This window comes from Falco punctatus, assembly GCF_963210335.1.
Source record: "Falco punctatus genome assembly, chromosome: 11".
Classification (NCBI taxonomy): domain Eukaryota; kingdom Metazoa; phylum Chordata; class Aves; order Falconiformes; family Falconidae; genus Falco; species Falco punctatus.
The window spans coordinates 26,135,516-26,156,724 of record NC_137591.1 but is presented as its reverse complement, the minus strand read 5'-3'; the positions used below and the strand labels follow the sequence as shown (position 1 = coordinate 26,156,724).

Sequence of the window (21,209 nt, the reverse complement as noted above, 5' to 3'; positions counted from 1 at the left end):
ATCTCTGAAGGTAGTTGCAGAATTAATTATAGACCCAGCTAGGTGGCCATGGTCAAAGAGAGCTGACAGAGCTCCTGACCAGCCTGGAGCAGAGATCTCTTAGGGTTCCTCAACTTGTAGAGGATGGACACGGGAGAGCCTGTGGGTGTTGCAGCTTACGGTGCTATGTAGCACATGAGGCTCTTCTGAACAATGCAAGCATGTGCCTCCTTCCTGGACATCACTTTGTTGCAAAAGATCATAGAAGTGCATTCAGCCTCAGAGTTTGAGGGGAAAGGGCGTATCTGGAGCTTCTGCAGTACTGATGATCTCTGTACCGTGAGTGCTACTTTATTATCCTTTAGTGCAGTGGAGAGTAGCTGACAGTATGCAGTCCTTTCTAAAATAAGCTAGGTTAGCAGCATAAGTTTTCTGTTAACTTAGAAATATGTTAGTGAACTGAGGGGGTTATATCTTAAAATAACTGAAATTGTAGAGCAACTGTACACTGAGATGGCAGCAGTGAATTCCTAGTTATGAACTACCAGGAAGATGTGTGTGTGTGGGGGAAGCACTTTAGCTTCTGCTGAAAAGTAACTTTCATTGTTGTTTTCCTTTAGGAAACTGTGTTAGATAATATGGCTGAAGAGGGAAAAAAGTGTGAGTCCCGGGATGCTCATGTAGAGAAAAGCAGGCTGCCAAAGGCGACCTTGTGCTGTCCCTGGGCTGACAGTCTGACTGGGCAAATTGACAGATTATCCAGAGATCTAATGACTTTCCGTGACCAACTGCATAAGCTTGTAACTCGTCGAAAGGCTGCATGGTGTGAGAAGGTAAGGCTTTGGGTGGCATTCTTGGATCATTACTGACTTTTAAGTTCCTGTATTTTTTAGTGTTATCACTATGGCCCATCCTAGGGCAGCTTCCCTGTTGCTGCTGTGTCAACCTTGCTGAAATCTTGATGACAGATCTGCAGTTACTTGTCTGTTTATGCCCACAGCATCCCAGGTACTCTTTCAAACACAAAGTAGGCATCTCTCCCAGGGAGGCAGCATGCTGAAACAAAGTAAGTGTTCTTTTGGAAGGGAAGTCATCAAAGGATAGGGGAGGAGAGGAGAGAAAAAGGAAATCATGGCAGCCCCCGGAGGGGACAGAGGCAGCAGGTTGAAAGCATCAGTAATGGTTATAGTGAGAAAAATATAGATAGATATTTGCAGGGACGGGAGGGTGGGAGAGGCCAGAGCTTGTCATCTTTCACTGAGTTAGTAGTCTTTGAAATGTCTGATGGGGGGAGGAAAAAGAAGGATTTCAAGCTTGTGAAGTGAGAGAAGGGACTAAGCAGAAGATCTGGTGGAAGAACAGACTGGCTGTGGGAGGCTGGCTGCAGAGGAAAACAGGTGATACGAAGGAAGCGTACATGGTGTTCACTGGCATAGGGATGGGGAGACACTGGGAAGCACCCAGAGGGGGCGGTTGGGGCATAAATAGAGGAGCTGTTGATGTAGATGTAAAAGGTGAATGTGAATATTAACATACTGCCAAAAGAAAATACGATGAAGATGAAGGCATGAAAGCTAGTGATTTTTTCAGGCATCAAGAAAAAAGAAGGGTACCAGGGAATCTATGAAACCTGTGGATGCAGAAAAAGTGAAAGAAACAGGTGGGGCAGGTAAAGCAGTAACAAAAATGCTGTATTGCAATTTTACGCCTGTATTAACTAAGGAGAGGCATTTTTTGATTTGTTTTTTTGTTTCTTTTGGTTTGTTGGGTTATTTTAGATAGGATTATAGATCATTTGACAAAATGAAAAGTGGCAGGTTGTCAGATCAAGAGATCTGACAAGTCAGATCAACTCTTTGCCCAAGAGTTCAAAAGGATCTGGCATGGGAAAAGTGTGTGAGAGCTAATTGTTCTCTTCCACTGTAAGGATAAGAAACTAATTGGGATCAGTTGGATAGGGACAGGCACAAGGAGCTGCCATGCTGCTTCACACAGGGTACAGAACTTCTTCCGACAGGGCACTGTGGATATAACCAGTGTACATGAATTTGAAATCTGTTGGACACATTCTTGGAAGATGAAATCCAGCAAAGATTATCAAATATACAGATACAAATTACAAACTTAAGTAATTGCACGAGTACAAATCATTGCAGGTTGGGGGAATATTCCGAGGAAGTACCTCTGTGTATTTGCTTTCATCTTACACAGTCTTCTCTAGGCACTTGTCGGTCACTGTCAGTGGTGGGGTGCTGGACTAGGCAGGTCTCTAGCATCTTCAGATTTGGTCGCTTTTTTGGCAAAATGGGCATGACTGTTGCAGGACAAATCAGACATTGAATTCTAAAAATAAAATTCCCAATGCATGATTTCCAAAGCAAGATATACTCTGACTCCTCTTATATGTATCAACATAATGCTGTTAAATATTATATAACAATCACACTGAAGGTTGTTTTATGCTTAAATTTGGACATGAAGTCCAAAAATATTAACTGATGAATTCTTCATTGTACTTTGAAATAGATGCTTTGATTGGATTTGAATGATGGTCGGTCAAATTCCAGTGTTCTGAGATTCACTGAATGTCATGCGAGTTTATGACTGTGGGTAACAAATGCAGTGCATCTTAAGTGTGCTCTTAAAAGGATGGTTTATCACAAGTGCCTCCTCTTCTATGTGCCCTGGAACAGAATTGTTTTGTAATGCTACATGACAGCTTTTGGAATGCTGGGGGTCAGATGACTCTCCATCAATCCTTTTTATATCAGCCTTTGCTTTGAGTAGTGTTGCTGCTTATGTGATGCTTTCTGCCCGCAGTCCGTCTTTTCTCCCCAGTCAGGATGCTTGCTGAATGCAGGCTCCTCTATCAATTGTATGTTTCTGCCCCCTTCAGTCTTTCCCCTGGAGAAATAAGCTTATCAAATCTTTCCTTCTATATATTTTTTTTAGTCAAACGAAGAGAAGAGATCCAGCAGTAGCTAAAGTGGTCATTATCTCTTGTGATACTGAGACATCTGGAAATTATCTTGGCTCTCACAATTGTGCCCGGCTGAGGGACAGTACAGTTTATTACAGCTCTTGTGCCTACTACCTTGTACTTCACAACAAATGTGATAATCCACAGAGTAATTATGTCTGTTGTTACCAGTAGGCCTGATGTTTGTGCCAGGCAACCGAGTAGAAACTGTTCTGAAGAACAGAATGGAGGGCACGTGATGAAATGCGATATATTGGGGAAGAGACAGTACGAGTTTTGCAGAGAGGAATCATGAATATAAAATCGGTTGGAGCTTTTTGAAGGGACTGGTGAGTGTGTGGGCAAGGGAGGTTGGATTGACGTTGTTTAATTGCATTTATAAATGGCGTTTGATAAAGTCCCTAAAAATTCTCCACAAAGATAAACTGCCCACCTGTCTGTCTTTCTCTTACCCTCAAGCACACAGCAGAGCAGGAAGCAGAGAGGCAGTGGCTGTCATTGGTTTGGGGAGGGGGTCACCCCTGGAGCCTTGGGGGCCTGTGCTGCACAGCATGTGTGTAACTGCTCTGGGAAAGGAGGTGCATAGCAAGATGCCCAAGTTTTAAGATGAGACTAAATCCCTGAGAGCACGTGAAGGACAACAGCAAAAGATTGTTGAGGGTCTTTATACTGAGTAGTGAAGTGGTAGAATGTCAGATAATATTGCGTGGAGGTAAATCTGGCAAAATGCATCTGAAGGGAGAATCATAATTTTACATGTTTAATATGACTGTTATAGCATGTGAATGAGCTCTTGGGGTTATAACAGTGGTTCTGTGGAAATGTCAGTGGTCAGAAACAGTGAACTGAATCCTAAGAATTGTTAGGAAAGCAGAAGAAAGCAAACCAAAATATTCCCATCTGTTCCTGGAATGCTGTGTGCTGTTCTGGTCCCAGCATAACTTAAAAAAAAAAAAAAAAAAGTTGAGCTGAAAAGGCACAGGGATGGGAAGCAATGGTGACCCAAGCTGTGAAAGGGTTTCTCTGTGAGGAAATCTACTACAAGAAGCCCCTGCCTAGGTAAAAGAGGAGAGAATGAAGAGGGGCATCACGCTTCTGATGCTCCTTTTCATGATGGGTGAACCTTGAGGGAATTACTGGGCAAATTAATGAAGAATGAAACCATTGTTAAGCAAGAAATACGGAAAGTATTCTCTGGTCAGGAAAGTCCTTCAGTCGCAAACTACTGGAGTTCAGGAAGTTGTGTCTTCTAGTGAGGTATTGTTCCATGTTTGTCTGGTCCTAAACTTATTCCCTAGCTGTTTGCTATTGAAGACTGTCAGACATACTGCTGGGTTAGAGTGAACCTCGATATAACAAGGTACAGTTTCTCTTCCTTTACATCCAGTTTTGAGCATCATAATTCAGAAGAGAAACTGGGGAGAGTCCAGACGAGAAAAACGAAAGTCATCGTAAGTCTGGAACATAACGTCTTTATGTTAAAAATGGAAAGACTGAGCTGAGGTATATGGTTCTTTGGATATGAAGAAGTTTTCTCTGGGGGAAAGATTTTTATTTTTTTCCCCATGTCCTCAATGAATGGGACAAGACTGGATGTAAACTGCAACACAGACATTCAAATTAGATACTAAGGAAAAAAATCATACTTTTTTTTGTGTGCAGACCCTGCACAAAACAGGTTATGCAAACATCTGTCAGGGTTGGCTGAAGAAGAGTTGGTTGTGCTCTAAGACTGTGGCTTGGGCTTGAAAATCTGGAAGTCTCTCACTTGCGATGGATTGATTTATTTTGGATAGAAATATTTCAGGTGTGTTACAGTCATTGCTGTGCCACAGTGCCTGGTTTGTACCGCTGTACACAGCTGCTTGTTATTCAGGATGTGGGGTTAGGGTTTATGTGTCTATTTGTTGCAAGCTTGATCATTTGCACACTGTGATTCTGGTAGTTAAAATTATCAAAGTTTTTTAAAATTCAGCAACTTATTTTGCTCCTTTTCTTTTGCTTCTTTCTTTCTTTCTTTCCTTATTTTTTTTTTTGTTTGTTTCTGCCTGCCTCTGCTCTTTCTTTGGTTATGTGCTTAGAATGACCCTGAAACCATTTCCGCTTTCAGGGACATTCACTAGAAGACATCTGAATGTTGCCATGGGATTTGGGTGATTTGTGAAACCCTGATTAATGCGACATTTTAACTGATATCCATCTCTAGGCAGCAATGTGTTCAGTATCTTGGAGGAGAAAAGGCATATGACAGAGGTGTGATCTGAATATGTGGCTTTCTTATTGTTAGCTTTGTTCTTTTCCATGCAGTACTGGGCAAATAATTACCATTTCTTTGACACTTCGGGGATTTGTAAATGATCAAAAAGTTGAGTGAAATAGTTAAGCTTTAAAAATGTTTCTCCTCTTAGAAACAAACTTGACTGTAAAAGATGAAATCTCCTAATTCCAGAAGAGAACTTGTTTGCTTGTTTGCTTTTTTCCTTTCTGAATATTCCCTGTTATTTACCTCTCTATTTGAAAGGGGGATTTGATTTCAGTCTGTTTAAACATTTGGCATCCACAAGCTGGAATGCAGAGTATTTGACTTCAAATGGTGATCATTTCAGTTTTCATCACATAAATGCTCACGCCATACTGGGCTTTTGTTAAATTTGGGGTATTGTATTTTGTGATCCTCTGTGTTGACTAGCATTTGAAAGCAAGCCAGATGCCTCTGAGATGGCAGTATGATGGGATGGAGCTTGCTCATGCATGCCCCTGTTAAGCGTGGCCCAGAAAGGTTTAGAGCCATTAATCTGAGCTTAAATACGCGATTTCCACACCACAGTCCTCTCTAGAAATGGTGGTGGCTGTGCTTGCGTGCTTGGCTCATGTTATGCCTGGAGTACCCAGAGCCGACGCTTCAAGAGGTTGTAATGATGGTGGAAGAGCATGCTGAAACCTGCATTTTGTCTTTATTTCTGTGTTTTTCTCCTGATCAGTCACCTCCCCTTCTGTTCAGTAACGTCTAACCTTCCCAAACCATTGCACCTGCGTCCTTGGTAGGGCTGAGGGGATGCAAGGCTGCCCGTTTCAAAAGAAATGCCCTTTGGAATTTTAATGTGTTGGGAAGGGGCTGTATGGGACAAGGATGTTTTGTTTTCTCTTGTTAGGGAGAGGGTAGGTGCAGGGGTGGTCAGTGGTGGTGGCAGGAATGGTCTGGGACACCCCATCAAGTGCGGATGGTGGGGACTGAAATGTAGAGAGGCTTTCATTCCATCCCAAGAGTCCTGTGCTTCACTCAGACTTTTTGCCACTACCAGCTCATCACAGCACACTGCTGGAAACCTTGTAGAGTCTAATAAAAGGGGATTTTTTTTTTTGTAAGGATCTTACATTTATAAAAGACTGAATCATTTTTGATGCACTTTGGTGTAAGGCTTTACTATTTGAAGTAGGGAAGCAGCTCCAGAGGCTGATGCTGAAACATAGTCCTACATCCTTCTGGTTTGGGTTGGTTTTTTTTTTGTTTTTTCTTACTGAAGTTGAGTTGAATTTTATCTATCCAAACAAGTACACTTCCACAGTTTTTTTCTATATGCCTCATAAGGAACTGGAGGGGAGCAGGAGGAGCTGTGGGTACCCTAGTAGCCACTGCTAGTGCTTGGTGGCCATGCTATGTGACTAACCTGCATGAAAATAAAAACTTGGTGCAGTGTATGCGTGTGGGTGAGGGAAATAAGAAGGCTCATTGTTTTCTGCACTGTGTGAATGCTGAGGAGCACTGGTGGGGGCTGGACTGGCTCCTGGTGTGCTGTGTTCCTCCCTGCACCGGTGCAGGGCTGGGTTGTGTTTCTGCTGCCTTAAACCCAGGAATTGTGGCAAAGGGACAGCTGAGCTCTCACCGAAGAACTCTCTGAAGGCTTGTCAATAGCTCACTTTTTAAAGCAGACTATTCACGTTGCATTTTTGCTATTTCTGCTGTTCATTCTAGTTCTTTGGGCTTTCTGCTAATATGAAGATGTTAGTGTAGCGAGTAGTTAATTATCCAGGCTGTCTGGGGTGCAGGAAGCGGAGGAGTGGTAGGGAACAGTTCTGTGCCGATCTATTTCCTCAGTCAGCACGTTCCCTTCCGCTGCCCCTTCCCCAGTCCCAGAGTGTGTCTGTGTTCCACTTTGTGTTTGCAAACCTCCATCTGGAGCACTGAGCAGCTGTCAGTAGAGCTTTTCATGCAAAAAGAAATTGAAGAACTAGCAAGGCCAGAGAAGTAGCTTTTGGAAATGCATGGTTGGCTGGGTTGGCTGGACCCGGATGCCTGGGGTAAGGGGCGCAGACCCAGAGAGATCAACAGAAACATCCATCAAAAGGAGCAATGGAGGACATGGGCAGGAGGATGGCAAGGACAGACAAGGCTAATGCCTTTTATGTGTAGTTCTTATTTAGTTAAATGTAGGATTAAATTTGTTGCTGATGGAATTGCCATGGTATTAGCAGATTTAGGTTATTAGAAAGCATGCATCTGCTGTAAACAGTAGGAAGTAAGATCCTAATGCTTCTTTTCGCTTTTTGCCCCTGTATTTTCTTACATTGGTTTTTGTCACTCGTCAATATCCCTAGCAGGAGATCTGAGGCTGCTTGCTTTTGGTAAGTGCCTGTGGAGATGCAAGTGATTGTTCCTGGAGGGCAGTGTGCTCTCTCTTGTGCTGGAAGGAGGAAAGAAACCACCTTCATGCATTGGTTCTCTGAACAGCAGGATCTTGCATTTGTGTTAGACCTGAAGCCCCTAGTTACTCTGGTTTAAAACTGGCGTGCATGTGGAAAGTTACTGCAGGTAAGCAGAGCCGGGACACTTTTGAGAGAATCTTGCTTCTGAGAACTCTGTGCAGGTTGGTCAGACTTGAATAGTCAGTTAAGCTTGCAGCATACAGGGAGATGAAAAAGATAAGTATTTATTCTGCATTTGCAGATGCAACTTGCTGTGAGATTGCTGAATGAGTGCTGAACTGTGTGAGAGATGGAGAGACTCTGTGTACCAGTTGCTACATCAGCAAACTGATTTCAAACACACAAAAACTGTAACTGAAAATAAATTACCTAGCCTGACATTTTTTGTGGGGCTTATGTATTCTAAAAGACTCCAGGCTCCTTAGGGAAGAGAGAAACATTAAAAACTTGCGTGCCGTCTCCTGTTCTGTATGCAGAACTCTGGGATTTGAAGTAAGCGTGGGTGAAAGTTTTTCTTGCTTTCCAAAAGATGCAGTTTTCCCTTCCTTTGTCGAGATACAGAATGTTTGCTCAGGTGACAGGATCAGTTCAAGTATAATCAATAACTTGTTTTAATATTTTACTCACATTATTTGCCAAGATGTTGGATATTGACCAAGGCAATGAAACATGTAGTAAATGCAGCTGAAGAATTATACTCAAATTTTAGATGAGCTTTATTTAACAATAAACTGTAAAAAACCCTATTCCAATGAGAGAACGTGTTTTGCAGCCACTGTAAATGTTTTAGTGCATTTTAAAGAAATAAGTATAGTACTTAGGTTCTCACAGTTAAAATGCACAGTAAAACAGGGATGAAGATGAGGAATGCCTGTAGGGCTCAGATGTGCAAGGTATATAAGATTGCAGGTCCCAGCATTGCCTCTGTCTTTTTGAATGGGAAAAGCTTGGAGGCTGATGGGTGGGATTTGAGGTGACCACAAGGTTGCTGGATTACGAGACTCTCTTGCAAGCGGTGAGCCACTGCAACAAATGTTGTCCTCCACAAGGGCAGTATTTTGGGAACATAGCTAATTCTGGCTGACAGAAGCCATATTAAACACCATAGCCAGTGGCTGTTTTTCAGAGCAGCTCTACCTGAAACACTGTTACTGTGTTTTACAGAACCTTTCAGAGAGGGTTTTGGGGACACTAACTTCCAGGAGGTATCTGACTTGCTTTACAGCTCCAGGCAGACTGTTGGGACAGGTTCTTCCTCTGACAGTAGGAATTAGAAGCATTGCATACTTTGCAGTACTACCTGATTTTTAGGTAAGTTGATAGAGGTGCTTTTAGAAGGCCTGTTTGCATTCATGCATTCAAAGCTTAACCTGAAACAGCTTTTTTTTTTCCTTAAAACCTTGGCCTTGTTCTCTCAGTTGTCTGCCCTGAAATTGAGTGTACTTGATCGTAAGAGGAAAAAGCATCCAACTCATTTCTGTGTCTGTCCCTTGTACTTGTAGAAGAGCTGACATAAAAGTGTATCTTTAATTTAGTATTGTCACATTTCTTCTTCCCAGCCAGAAATGCATCTAAATGAAGCTTTAGTACACTACTGAGCTCAGAATTTTGACTTTTAATTCTTCATTTTGTCAGCTCTCTCAAAGCCCTGAGAGCTGTTTGTTCTCGGCCCCGCCCCCCCGGCTTTGCAGGCTAGCCATAGGACCCAGCCTTTGCTGCAAGAGTCACAGTGACCATTCAGGCAGTTCCACATCCACCTACAGCTGCTACTCACTGTCAAAACTGTGAGCTAATAAACTGCTGAATGTATTTTAAGAGTAGTGGCATTAGATAAGGTCTGCTTTTTCACTGAAACTCTGAAAATGTTTTATGTAGACTGTTCTCCAGCTGAAAGTTAAAACTTCCTTTGCCTCCTCATGCCATAGTTGTGGATAGGCTTGGTTGCTGGAGTGACCTTTGCTGCTCTGGGTGCACCATTCCTGCCTCCCCCAAAAGCAGGGAGAAGAGCTGCAGGGCTGGGTGCTGGTGGAGGTTCTGCAGGAGTCATGCAAAGCCCCTGGAGGGGACAAGGGAGTGTTTTCTAACTGAAAACTAAACCAGTTTTGGGGTGAAGAAATTCCCTAAAAGTTGTGGTTATGGGTTTTTCATTTTTGTTTTCATTTTCCTAGTAATTTTTGCTTAAGAAAGACCTTTTCCTGAAAATTTGTATGACTAGGTAGTAATACCTTTCTCTCATTTGTGTGTTCTAGGAGTGTTTGTATAAATGTTCCATTGTTTGGCTGTGTATACAGGAACTACCTTGTTTGAATTTGTTTCAATCCTGTTCTCCTAGAGCAGGGCAATACAGGGAAGTGCAAGTCACAAGCAGCACTCTGTTCCTAGTGAAAGTGGCTGCTTTCATGTTGCACAGTGATAAAGCTCTGCTGAACACAAAGTGGGACCCTCCAAGCCTCTGCAAGTCACTTAGATCTGAGATGATACATCATCAGTGTTTGTCTCTGCTGCCCAAGATAAAAGTTTGGAAGAACAAATTGAAAAATAAGTGAGCAATTTATTATATGAAGCAATACATGTCTGTTGCCTTCCTTTGTAATTTGTAGTTGTCAGGGTCTTTTTCAAAGTAGCACTGCAGCCTTTTTGCAAGTGTCTAAATTACTTACACTGACATACCCTGGTTTTCATATCGTATATTTTCAGTATGTGCCTATTAGTGCATTAATTTGTGTGATCTTCTAATTCAAAGATTTTGAAAAGTCTATAGAGATAAAACTGCAGTCAAAAAGAAATTCATTATAAAAGGCTGGGCTGTTGGAATGGTATTTTTTTTTTATTACTGTAGAATGCTGAAGACTTATAATTTGGAGGAGGAGATAGGTATTATCTCTTATTCCCTGCGATGTGCATTGGGAATTGTGTAGCATTTGGACCTTCACAAGTCTGAACTGTGTCTCCTTATAGTCAATGGTAAAGTATCTGCAAGTGTGACGCTCCTGCCTGGAGTTATCCCACCCTCCTGAGAGCAGCAGGACTATACTGGGTGGCCAGGTTGCATATCTTCTTGGGAAGCAGCTGAAGAGGTTTAGATAAGCTCCTGGCTCCAGAGCACGGTGATTCTGGCCATCTTGTTGTATGCTGTTGCTGTTGCTTCACGTCTGCTCTTTTTGTACTGGCATCACTGACATCCTTTTTACCTGAATAGAGGTAACGCAGAAATTACTGATTTCTTTGAAGACCATTTATTATTTTAAGGCTTGTCCCTGGCTGGTTCTTCCCACAGAGTTGCTGCAATACAATAATCACATTATATTTCTGACTCCCACCTGTTTTGTTTTTTTTTTTTTTCTTTGAGCTTTAACCACTGGAAAAGCGAATTACTCATGCCAAAACCTCAGGAACAGAGATTTCAGAAAATATCCATATGACAAGAAACTTTTTTTGTAGCTTTGTGGAAAAGGGATGTATCTCCTGAGGCTTTCAGCCTAGCTGCCTTCGTTCTGGGCTGTTTGCCTCGGATATGTCCTTCAGCAATCCAACCCAAAGGCTGTCCTTGAAGCAGCTGCCTCTCTGTGCATCTCTTCAATGGCAGGATCCAGCGTAGTTCTGTCACACGAGGAGAGCCGGGTGAAGCCCTCGCTGTAAGCAGGTCTGCTCACACGGGCTCATAGCACAGCAGTCACAGAGTTCAGTTGCTTTTAGGCCTAAGAGGATTAATTTCTCTTTTGCTTTGCCTGTGTGATAGATATATTTGTAGGCTCAGCAAACAGGCAGTGGTTTTATCAGTCATGTGCTTTTGTGCTTTGTGTTAATATTTGGAGGTATATTTTGTGTTTTCCTGGTAAAGACCCTGAAAAATCTTTTATGTTGTTCATTTCCTGTTTCTTAAACCTATATCCTTTTTCCTTTATCTTAAGCTAAACTGATTTTTCTGACTCCTATCAATGTGGTATTTAGATACAGAAGTCTAAATACAGATCCATTCAATTATCTTTTAAAAAAAACAACCCAAAACCAAACAAAAAAAACCCCAACACAGCCCCCAAACCAAACAAAGCCAACAGATATGTTATCCATTCAGTCAAGATCAGGTCAGTCTTTTTTATGAAATTATCTCATTCTAATGCTTTAATTAACTTCTAACTTTCAATTACTGTGCTTCCTCACCATCTAAAAGCTTTCCATTGGAGGACAGCGTGGATGTTGTTCTGGAGGCTTACAAAGCGCAGTATTCAATGCGTGATAAAAGGAAGCACAGAGCAGCAGTGCCCTGCCAGACCGTGGTAGCCGTTCTCGTTGGATGCACCTATGTGCGTTCCTGGTATTAAAACTAGAGTTTTTCCTCAGAGGACTCCTCCCCCAGTTAAAAGATGACTTTCTATTCCTAGATAAAATAGGTAGCTGCCTCTCTGTGGCTTCCCTGTCAGTTTGTTTTGGAATGACAATAGGGTGGGCCCAGGAGCTAGCATTTTGAATAGTGAAAGTCTTTAAAATGCATAAGATGGAGATGCATACATTCCTCTCTAATTGCAGGAAATTGCGAATCCCAGCGAAGTTTGGAATGCAGCTGCTTGTATAATTACATCTTCTGTCAGTTGCTGTAGCTCAGCTTTACAACCCTTCTAAAATGTCTTCATAGTTTATGGTACAAATAATGCCCTTTATTAATATTACTTTGGGATCACCCCTTTCATTTATTCACCACCAATGGCAAAGGCCTAAGATTTTTCCTCTTGTTGAACTATAATAATGAATGTTAGAAATTATTATTTAAGGTGACATTTTTCTCTAGCTGCTATAATTGTTAAGCCAAAAGAAATTATTTAAGTTTCTTACTATTGCTGGGGTTTGGGTTTAATAAGAAACCCCCATGCATGTACCTCAAACCGGTTTGATCTACCTACAGCATCAGATTTTGGGTATGTGCAAACCTTTCCATTTCATGTCCTTATGAAATAGAAGGTAATGGTAATGGGTCATGGAAAAGTTGTTAGGTTATTGGCAGCTAGGTGTTGCTGTCTGCTACTGGTCATAAAATTACAGATAAGATACAGATCACAGTTCAGAGCTTAATTAAATGTGCTGGCCCCACTTACACCACCATTGCAACTGGAAAATGGTTGAGAGGTTGGAAAGGATTAAAGGAAGGGTAATAAAGGAATTACTTGATCTGGCTTCCTGAGAGGTCAGAAAAGCATGATTTAACCAAGGGAATGTTATAACTGGATCACGTTCCGCAAGTTCTGAGACAGAAGTGCGGTTCTGAGGGTGTAAGACTTTAGGTGAAAGATAGTATAAGAAGACCCAGTGGCTGAGGTGGGACTCACTGAAAAGGGGCATATTTTTAACCATAAATACATTTCACTGCTGAGATAACACAGTGATAAGCGTAATTTCTTAAACTGCTAGATCCTGTGTTTAAAATACCAAAATTGTATGTTTCTAAAAGAGACCCTGTAACTCGCTAAAATGTAGTAGAACACCGCAGAAATTACTAGGTGAGATACTGTAGCCTGTGCTTTGTGGTTAGGTTAGGCTAATCAAACAGTTTATGACTTTAAATCCATAAATGCATGAGCATTGCTATTAAATGGGCTATTTCAGAAGAACATCAAGTCTCTTTGTGTACAATCAAGGATCTCACAAGAAGAAAGAGACCTCATTTAGGCAGGACAGTGTGGGAAGTGTTCAGCTATTAAAATAGAAAATGATGGTTTCCAGCGTTTTTAACTGGTTACTCTTCAGTGTGTAGAAATTGCTGCAGAAAATTAAAAACCTTGAAAGCTTACAGCAAAGAAGCTTGATTCAATGAGACAAGTTTTATAGAGCTGCAGTACTAACTCTATAACTTTCTTGGAGGTTTGAAATTGCATTTGGGCAAGTTAGTATAAGACATGAATTTGAAATTAGTCGGGGTTTTTTTTATAGTAAAACACCTGCTTACTCAGTGTTGTATTGTTTGAAGAACAGCTGATTGCAGATATTGCTTTTGCTTTAATTTGTGGGGGTTTTTTTTATAAGCAGTAAATGCATTTAGGTGTTTTTCTGAAGGTTGGGGGTCTGCTTTTCTTGGAAGTCACTGTTCTTCGTAGGCTCTGCAGGGTCCTGTTCCCCCCTGCTCACTAATTATTCCCAGAAGTAGGAGCTGCAGGATCCGAGTTTTCCATCACTTTGGCATTCACAGCATCCCTTGAAATGGTGCCTTTCTCTGCTTCTCTGAGGCTGAATGGGTCACTGTCTATAGCTATGGAAGGAAAACATTTGTCATACACGTAACCATGATTGTTCAAAAAAAAAAAAAAAAAAGCAAACACTTTTGTTAAAAGAAACTGGCCCCCTAGCCAAACTATTACTTGTTTATTGTTACAGAAGTGTAAAGCCCTTGCCATACTTATGTGTGAAAAAGGGTTTATTTTTATGCCTTTGGGGACACACAAGCACACAAAACACTTGGGTTATTCATAACTGTTCAGTTCTATACAGAAAACAGTGACAAACATGGACAGCAACAGTGTTGGCTTGTTCAGTTCTTGCTACCTCTAATGATGTTTGAAACAAACTCTGCTTGGGGATCTTCTTTCACAAACAGGCCATGGTGCGTGTTTTTCAGTGCTGCTCTGTGTGCAGCAAGGTACAGAATGCATATTGTATAGCCAGGAAATTGTTGTATAGGAGCACAAAGAGGTTGTGGGTGGGAATTGTGGGATCCCTATCCCTGTGGCTATTTTTATTTTATTCCACTTCTATTTAATGCTTGCAGATCTTTATGCTGTGCTTATAGTGGACTCTGCTTTTCCCCCTTCTGTGTTATTGATACTTTTTGCTTATTATTTTATTTTGCTCTCTTCCCTTGTGTACTTGGTGCTGACAAGGAGAGCTTTCTTAAAAGTAGACTGCAAATCCCTCTCTGTCCTGTTTTCTGTATCCCAGATAGACTGTCAGCTGGAATTGCAGTTCTGTAAGGTTTTTCTCTGGGGGTGGGAGGTGGTGGTGGTGGGATAAACCCTAGATATAAACTAAGACAGAAAAAGGTATAAATAACGATCATTTATGAAGTGTTATTCAGGCTTGTACTGATTAAAGACAAGCGTTTGCAAGGTTCAGCCCCTGGACTGATCTGGAATCCAGTCTGGAAACTTAAATTCCTAAACTAGCCTTAATTTGCCACGCCTGGTTTCCAGCACTCAGCTGTCAGGATTTCTGCGTAGCATCCATGCTGGCAGTCTCTGAGCGATGCCAGTATCCCCGTGCTTATCCTGCTTTCATTTTTTACTTATAGATCTTTATCTATAATTCGTGCTTGTCTGTTGATTGGGAGTCTGCTCATTATACATGGAGACTGAGAGCTCTGGGCAGCTCCTCTAGCCTGGAGAACATCTCTTAGGGCTCGTGCTTGGGATATTGTGATGTGCTGGAGAGCCATTTGGAGCCAGGCAGGTGAGTGCACCATCTGACCTGGCAGGTCTTTTCTATTTCTGCAGTCTGGCCCCTCATTCATCATGCATTTCCAAGCATGTAACATTTCACTGCACCCTTTTCAACTCCCCAGGTACAGAGGGCCATCTTAGATGTGGTAGCTTTAAAATAAAGCTTGGAAATGAGCTTAGGAATAAAAGAATTCTGCAAGTCAAATGCTGTTTGGCATTTTCAGAGGAACCAGATGAGTTTATGAAAGGTGTTGGGTGATTATGCCATGATAGCAAAGGCAGTATGACTTGGTGGCTTGCATATTGCATCCATTTATATTACCTAATTTCCTTTCATTCCCGAATCCAAAAAGACAAGATCTGAGATTTTTCTGTTTGTTCCTTGTGACTCAGAGAACAAAGGAGCAGGCTGCACTGTGTTTTCCAGCAAAGGCAGGCATCGCAGTTTGTAGCATCTGTATAGAATGGCAAGAATAATTTGTATTTCATGCTGTATGCATTTGGGGGCCTGTCCCTATTTGTAAGAGAAATACAAGAGAGAATGAGTGGACAGATAGGACTGAAGGCAGAAAATGTGCCATTTCTAGGCTTGTGTAGTTTGTTTTTCTGAACAATACTGTCATTACAGCCATTTCTACAAAACTCCTAGAAGAAGTTGAAGAGACTGTGATTTAAGTATAATGACATGATTCTGGTCTTTATCATCCACTTCAAAAGGAACTCCAACAATTTGGTTTGCTGCTCCTTACTCGAAGCTGGCAACAACGCGATCATAAAATGGAAATACTCCTGCTGCATTTTAAACTTCCTCTTTAGCTAGTGGCTTCCTTCAAGTATGTAACTGAGAGGCAGAGCATTCATTTGTTTTCCGAGGCTTTCAGGTTGACGTGTGAAGTTTTAACAAGCTGAATGTTGACTTCCAGTATTTGGAAGATTGTCACTTTTGTTAGGTCATTGCTGGGAATGATTTAAATAACGTGATGTGGTTATCTAGACCTCGTAGCACCTCCTTGGCATGTCTTGCATTCTTTCCAAATATGTTTGCATCCAGCTTCCTTCTTAGCAGAAAAAGAACCGTTTTGTGAATATTTTTACTGCACTTTTCATTAGTGAGCTGTTAAAATTCTGAGTTAGATTAGCCTCTTGGGGATGTTTGAGCCATACAGAATGAGACATAAGGCTCTGGGAAGCTTGTTGCCAGCAAGGTGCAGGCAAATGTGAGGGAGCTGAGGAAACCACAGTGGTAATTATGAAGGGCTGGAAGGTCTCCTCTTTGAGGAGAGATCAAATGAGCTACATGTGTAGGTCATCTAAGCAGTTGATAAAGTAGACCTCCCCATGATGGGCAACTGAAAGACTGGGACTGTTGATGTGACAGAATTAGCACATGCCTAGAGGAGGTGAAGTTGCGTAATACTGTTCTGGCCTCCAAACTGTGAAACATGCAAAGAAACTGGAAGGCAGCTTGTTTATTAAAATGTGTGACACATTACCTTTTCCATGATTTGCCCATTGAACTCATCGGTATAAAATTTGTTTAGCACCAGAAGGTTCCTGTGACTGAAAACAGCTGAGATAGCTGTCTGGATGAAAAGAACAGCCAGTAGTATCTTCAGTTAGAAGACATTTCAGAGAAGGTGGGGATGAGGAAGTGCTGGAGAAGTTAGTCATGTATGTAGGCATTTGCTGGCTTGAAGTCTCTCTTGTGCATCAGTGCGTAAGTTAATCCTCCATGGAGGGGATGGAGCCAAGGTACCTGCTCAGCCTTTTTTTTGGATATGCCTCACCTCACTGCCCCTTTCCAACTCTTTTTCTGTTTTGGCTGGGCCGTTTTCAGCCTGAACATTTTTGGAAATGCAGCATCGGTGTTGGCACTGTCTCTGGGGAGGTGGGAAAACCTTTCCACACTTCAGGGATGTCTTGCCTGGATTAATTCTGCCATGTCAGGAACTGGAGGCCACCTGTCTCCTCTGCCCACCCTCCAGCCGACGTTGAAGAGATCTGTTTTATTCTAGCGCTTAGTACTTGGCATATTCCTGCATGTGAATCTGCCAGCAGCGTCTGTGCACACTGCAACCCTTCGCACTGTGCCACGTTTGGGAAGGGCAGCACAGGCTATCTGTCACTTCGGTCCCTTTTCAGTCTGTGATTTAAGATGCTGTACTCCAGTCTGCAACTACACTAGCTCATTGGCTTCTGCTTAGCACATGAAAATTATTCTAGTTTGCCCTTTAGCTTTTAATTACCTTTTGAAAACCTAGGGTGGTCTTTTGGTAGACTTGAGTTATTTTGATGGAAACAATCTAGGAGCACTTGGGGCAGTTTGGCCACTGTCCTGTCCCAAACAGTGGTTGGTGACATGGTGAGGTGAAGAGCTACAAGGAACCCAGTAGGAGTATTTGCCTCAGTGTACACTCATGGCATCTGTCCATCTGCAGCCCTCATAAGGCTGATGAGGACACTTGTGTGCCATGGGAGGTTCTTGCTAGCTTATCAAAGTCTTGAGAGTGTGAAACCTGGTAGGGTACACTGACCCTGGAGCGTGTAGAGGGACGGCGTGCTTCCATGAACTCAGTTACAGTGCCTGTGAGTGACTGCTCCGTTGTGCTGTTGTGAACAGCTAACCAGATCAGCACTCGCTGCAGAGCAGTGTATGTTTCAGTTGGAAGATGTTGATTCTTCATCAGTTGATTCTGTCAACGTTTGGTGTGGTTTTTCGCAAAATGCATGGGATCCCTTTGGGATGAGGTTGGTTCTGTGGAAGTGGAAACGATGATGTTGTACTGATTCAGAGAGGATGTGCAGTGGCTGTCAGACGGCCCTATGCACCTAATTGGGAATTCACCTTCCAGCTGCTAGATTGAGACTGAAAGGCAGAGCTGTGGGATGGAGATTGGGCAGGCACAAAATGCTGAGGTTCCTAATTACAATATGTTTGTTTAATACAAAGTGGTCTGCTGAGATTGTTTTGCAGTGTAGAATAATCATTGTGTGCTGACTAATGGGAGACAGCAAGCTGTTAAAGAGCATCAATTAACCGTACAGGAAGAGGTTATTGAGTATTTTCACAAGTGTTCAGGATGTGAAGAATAAAGAATATTACTTGAGGGTATCCCTCAGAGGTTTTTAGCTATTGAAATCTACAAACCACAATCAGAGTATCTGTGGACATACATAGGTTGCAGAGCTTACCAGGAGGAACACTGGAAAAAGGAACCTGGAGCTAGCTTTCCAGCTCCAGATTGTGCTGATACGAAATAAAGAGCGCTTTGGTAAACTTGTTCTCTTATTTCATATTCATTACTCTGAAAATTTCCCCTGTTAAATTTATCTAATGTTGTCCCAGGAAATATTAGTTCTCTTTACAGAAGATAGCGTGTGCAGTGCCCTTCTGATACTTGGATGTCAGAATTTGTTATATTTCTGCTTCCCCGAGTGCTGAACTGCAAAGCTGTTGTGCTTGTCCTTACAGCTGCTCCTGCTTCAGCGTAGTAATTCCTGTTCCTGCTATTGCTATGAGTTAGAACTCAGTGCACTTAGTCCTGAGAGGAGCATGCTCTTCCATTATGTGTCCTGCACAATGGATAATAAAATTCTCCAATTTTGGCTGTTGGAGAGTATGAAAACCTATGTTTCATTAGGAATACCTTTATACAGCCCTACTAGTATTCTGCCTGAGTGTAATGCAAAAAATAAAAACCATTGTGGGCTCTGTTTGCTGAGTGATTCCACCCCCCCACCCCCCATCCTGGATTCCAGTGTTAAATCCACTTTGTGCAAACATAATTTTCCATTTATTCACTGGGAGTGGGGAGACCAGATAACATTGAATCTGTTTATTTTTTCAGTTTTGTTTCTTCAAAAGTGGTGTTGGAGAATTTGGCCTCAGATATTCTTGTAGCCAGCAGCCAGAGAGGGATGTCCTGGGATTCCTTGGGGATTATGATAAAGAGGGACCCTTGGTTCTTGGACAAGGGCAAAGATAGACTTCTGTTGGCTTCAACTCTCTATTCACATGCCTTAATCAACAGAGATCTCCTTTAACAGATGGTTCTGCATCGATAAAGCCTTTAATGTGTTAGGGAAAATTCAGAGAAATTTACTCCTTTTCTGATTTGATTGATTTTCTTAATCTTTTTTGAGTGGGGGTGGGGGGAAGAATAACGCATCAGAACCATGTTGAGAGGATTAATTGCTTGGCTGCAAAACTCACGAAGATACTCTGCAAAAAGATGTGGGAAGAGTGAAGCCCTGGTGAAGTTGGTGTCAGTGGGGAAATTTAACTGTGACTGCAGCCCCCATGCCTGCGTGTTTCGCACCGTAAGAGAACATAAGTTTGGTCCCCTGTATGTCATAAGCATCTGAATTTGTTTCAGTAGTGAAACCCTCCCTACTGATCTGGGGGGGGGGGGGATCCTCTTTTCTCCAGATACGGCAGCTGGTTTGACCCTGAGCAGTTGTTGCTCTACAGTGGCAAAGGTGGGGGGGCTTTGCTACCTTAGGACTCTTGTCCTTGCAGCTGGTGCTTTGAGCTCTGATTGATCTCTGGTGCTTCAGAGAGATGCTAACGTATCCCTGACTTTACAGCGAACTTGTCAAAGCCCTAATATGTGAGACACCAATATCTCAATGCAGATTTAAGCCCCAAGGAGTTGTTCAGCTTCACCCACAGCCAGGGAGGGGAGGGTTGCAGAGCAGTTTCAAGGCTGGAAGGGGGGTGTCATTAGCACTGAGCTTGACCTGAGCTGAGCTTTGGCCAAAGGATTCATCCCTGGAGCTGCAATGAAGCATTTCACGGTTCATTATCCTCACAGTAGGAAACAATGTCTTATTCTGAAGCTGAGTATCTAACTCAGATTTTCATCCATTTGATCTTCTTACGGCTTTGCGGGCAGAGTTTGGTCTCTCACCACTTTCTTTTAGGATCTAAAACAAATTATATATGTGTCTCCATGAATGGATTAGTTTGAGCTCTTGATGTTTCATACTATAAGGCTTGTTTTCTGGGCTGTGAGTCATTGGGTGACCTGCCTTTGAATCCTGTTCTTTGTTTCCCTGTGTTTTTTTTGAAGCACAAACTCCAGAACTGTGCACAAGTTCCAGGAGAGCTCTGGGATTTGTGCAGGTTGCAGAGGCGGCATCGCTTTTTTGAAACTGCTGCTTTTTGGCTGAGCTGGTTTGGCAGCTTGTTGCAGTAGCAGAAATGGAAAATGCCATTGGACCAAGAACAGTCTCCCTGAAGGACTTAGCAGGGCACCTCTCCTTATGGATGTTTCCTCACCGACAACTATAGTTTTAGATGAGTCACTTAATTCATGTTTAATCCACTAGTAAAATTGGCAAGGCAATTACCATCTTGCAAGTTCTTCAAATCAAATTGTTAGAGAATATGAAATCAAATGCTTTGGAGAAATCCCAGTGTACACAATGGCTTTTATCACTCAGACTGTGATTCTGTCACAAGAGAAGCTTTGTTTTATTGGGCCCTATCTTCAGTGAAAGTGTGCTGCCTGGTACTCATTTTGGTCTTAGCCTCTAGTTCTTTGTCTCTGCTCCATTATTTTCCTTTCTCTATTTTGTAACCCCATAATGAGAATTGAGAATTAAGGAATTTCTAGCTTACAGTTGTCATCCCTACTTTTTAGCATTGCCAAGTACCGAAAGCATTTGCAAACTGAAGTAATACTGTTAATCGTGAGGCAATTAATCTGTTATGACAGCATGGTGGCTTAAAGCACAACGGTGATGAAGGTCACTCTGCTGGATCTCCCTTTTTGTTCCATGTGTTTTGCTTTGAAGTCAAACCACCCACTCCTCGGTAAGAGGGAAGTGTGCAGAGCCCTTGTGTATTAGTCATCAGTGGAGGGGCTGGTAGACTGTGAATCCGCAAACAAATGGCTACAGGCAGCTTTTTGGTCGCTGAGGCTGGTACCTGATAGAAAGCACATGTTAGCTTAATTCAGTTTTCACTGCCACGCACTTAGGTTTATACTAGCAGTTGGCTCTCTTCTCTTTGGTACATGCTAGCCCAAACATGACATTTTGTTTTGTTTCCTGGCGGGAGGATTTTTTCACAGAAATCTACCATACTCTTCCCTCCCTCCCTTTTTTTTCTCTCTTCTCTC

At 42.2% G+C, this 21,209-nt stretch overlaps 1 protein-coding gene across 6 annotated transcripts in view; it reads left to right on the top strand.

The window, feature by feature from the left end:
* Positions 1–21,209, top strand: part of TEDC1 (tubulin epsilon and delta complex 1) — a 73,576-nt gene that overhangs the window by 51,125 nt on the left and 1,242 nt on the right. For 2 of the 6 annotated variants that reach the window (XM_080406775.1, XM_080406774.1), the window contains one exon: positions 600–812. The exons of 3 other annotated variants lie outside the window; for them this stretch is intronic. In XM_080406775.1, the coding sequence (XP_080262901.1) occupies positions 600–812 (213 nt within the window). Of the gene's footprint in view, positions 1–599; positions 813–14,936; position 21,209 lie in introns of those variants that run through there. One more of the 6 variants, XM_080406777.1, reaches the window with a different exon arrangement.